The sequence below is a fragment of the Bison bison genome, unplaced genomic scaffold, assembly GCF_000754665.1.
Source record: "Bison bison bison isolate TAMUID 2011002044 unplaced genomic scaffold, Bison_UMD1.0 scf7180017864118, whole genome shotgun sequence".
In the NCBI taxonomy this organism is placed as follows: domain Eukaryota; kingdom Metazoa; phylum Chordata; class Mammalia; order Artiodactyla; family Bovidae; genus Bison; species Bison bison.
Genome location: NW_011494690.1, coordinates 4654570 through 4657339, shown reverse-complemented (window position 1 = coordinate 4657339; position 2770 = coordinate 4654570). Strand labels below are relative to the sequence as shown.

The 2770-nt window shown below is 48.5% G+C and overlaps 1 protein-coding gene across 1 annotated transcript in view; it reads right to left on the bottom strand.

The window, feature by feature from the left end:
* Window positions 1-2770, bottom strand: part of FBN1 (fibrillin 1) — a 268138-nt gene that overhangs the window by 57329 nt on the left and 208039 nt on the right. The window contains exon 45 of the mRNA XM_010839558.1: window positions 1413-1538. Coding sequence (XP_010837860.1) covers window positions 1413-1538 — 126 coding nt within the window. The remainder of the gene's footprint in view (window positions 1-1412; window positions 1539-2770) is intronic.

Sequence of the window (2770 nt, the reverse complement as noted above, 5' to 3'; positions counted from 1 at the left end):
GGAGCACTCTGTAATCTCTGTCAGGGTAGCCAAATGCTACCCTGACAGCGAGCCGCCTTCCACGGGTACAGCTGTAGGTTTTCAATATCAAGGGTGTGACAAGGTCTAGGTTGACATGGTGGTCATGGGTGGCCGTGCCTCTGGTTTCTGGTCAAGGGCTGCAGCTTCAGCAGAGATACGTATCAAAGAGGCACTTGGGTATAGTGACCAGCTCTGAATGGAAGAGAAGGGGAGATGCCACAGAAGTGGACAGGCATCCTTAGGCATACACCAGAGGTGGGAGACAGTGGCGATGAGCAGGCAGCTGCCCCTCGCACCACAAGTCATCTGCTTTGGGCTCTCTTCTCTTTTTCCACATTCTGCCTCCTCCCCACACCTGATCCTTGACGGTCTCCAGAAGCCCGGGGCCTGAACCAAAGCCCCCAAATGACTATCTCTTTAGGAAGGCTAGGAATAGCTGTCCCCCTGTTTCTAGTCCCCCCACACAGCAGGCAGAGTAAGGGATGCTTGCCAACTTGGCCACAGGAACAGAAAGCCTGGTGAGGAGAATTTAACAAGCCTGTGCTCGGGGTTATAACTTTACTCGTGGTCTCTAAGTTGTCCCTAGTTTAGGAGAAAAAGATTTTTTAACATTAAAATGTTTACCTATATGGTGTAATACATGCTCTAAGGAGCAATAAGCCTTTCTAACATGAACAAGAACTCTGTTAGAGGCTCTGAGTTTAAGTATGAAATAAGAAAATTACTCTAGCTGTCCTAGGGCCCATGGTATATTTAATAACCAGCAACGTCCCTTTTACTAAAATGTAAAAGAACACTATCTTCCCCAGATGTCGGAAAAATATGAAGTGCGGTGAGGAATGCGCAGAATCACAGTACATACACATGGCAAGGGGAGGTAATTTGAAAATGAAAAAAGTACCATTTTGCACGCATGCCAACATTCTTCGTATAAAATCGAATTTGCTGTTCTTGCCATTTGGAATTCTCTCATGCATTTGAAATATTTGCATTAACCGTGTTTTCACTGGGGAGGAGCAAAGGCTCCGCTTGGAAGAGAACACTGATTTTGAGATTCAACTCAAGATGACTGCCCACCACTCGTGCTCACTTTCAAGCTGTGTAAAACAATAGCCATCCATTGGACACACCTAGGACCTCAAGGCTTTTTCATATCAGCTGGGAAATCTAATACACTCTGTGTTGAGGGAGGGGGCAGTGGAGAGGACTGGGAAATGGACATCCTGCTTTGCCCACTCGGAGTAGAGTTAGGGAATTTTTTTTTTTGGCAGTGAAATGTCTGTTGATCCACAGGGTGCCCTTCACTATAGCTAGAGTTTGATGAATTTCTGAAATTCCAATGTTGTAAAATTGGCTTATTTCTGGATGTGATACAGAGCAACATCTCTTACCTTCACAAACCAACAACTTGTCATTATAGAAGAAGCCCACTGGACATTCACAACGGAAGCTGCCGACCATGTTGATACACACACCGTTTTCACAGACCCCTGGGATCTCCCGACACTCGTCGATATCTGGAAACAGAGCAAGCACGTGTGAGTGATGGCCTGGCATGTGGTCCCTGGGCAGGGTAAACTGGAATTGAAAGTTGGCTGCTTCTAACTAGTTCTGTGTAAGGTTTAAAGCCAAAGAAGAGACAGTGCATGTGTGTGTGTGTGTGTGTGTGTGTGTGTTGGCATGTACATGCATGTGCCTGGCATGTACATGTATGTGCCGGGTGGTGATAGAAGTGGGGGAAGTCAATGAAGAGCAAACTTAGATCACTAAGCCGCTTGTCAGACACTCCTATGTCTATCTCATTGATCATCTATCTTTCTGGTTTTGTTATAAAACATTAGCTCTGTCCAGGTAGGAGATTTTGCACCCACTGGGCCCTGTGCACCAGTGGAGCAGAATGAAAGTGACTGCCGAGAGTAACTGGTCTCTCTACCCCAAGTGTATGGTGGTGGCTGGTGGGGATGGGAGCAAAGAGCTGCTGAAGAACAGAAGATGATCCCATGGTCAGAGCCAACTCTGATCTTCCAAATTTCAGCTCAACGCCCTGCTCCTCCTTTGCGTGGCTTTGGTAAGGAAGTTAAGGAAGTAAGTCAGGTCTGAGGAGGTAAGCTGGGCCCAGGCTGACCATGTAGACAGAGTCAGAAGTGAGGAAGGACAGTCACAGTAGACTGTGGCCTCCCCAGGCCCGGGGCCAGGGCTGGCTGCTGCACCACGGTGTTACTAGCCCCTGGTATGCTGCCTGACATTTGATTAAGAACCAACACCTGGAAGTGGAGTTGATGAGGATTAAAGCAGGACCGAAGTAGGAGTGAGAGCACAGCCAGGGCCCCGGCTGCTAAAGCAAGCTGGCGAGGGAGCCGTGTGGGCAAGTCGGGTCTCCTCACGAGCCTGGCGGGTCCGCTCTCTGCCTGACCTGCTCTGAACTCTCAGCCATTCAGCGTCCTCTAGGATAATAACAGCAGCAGTGGCAGCAATGGTACGGTGCCTCACCTGCTATACACATGGTGTATTTCTCAAGCGTTTAACTGGACATAGTTACCAAATCATCACAGCCACCCTGTGAGATGGTCTCTAGGCACTCTGACCATCCTCCTGATGCAAGTGATGGAACTGAGGACAGGTCGGAGGCTGGAACTCACCAAAGACCATACAGCCACCAGGAAGTAGATTTGATCCCAGGAATCCGCTAGCAGGCTACCCTTCCTCCCTTATGCTCTTCCACAGTCAAACAATCTTCACAAAACCATTA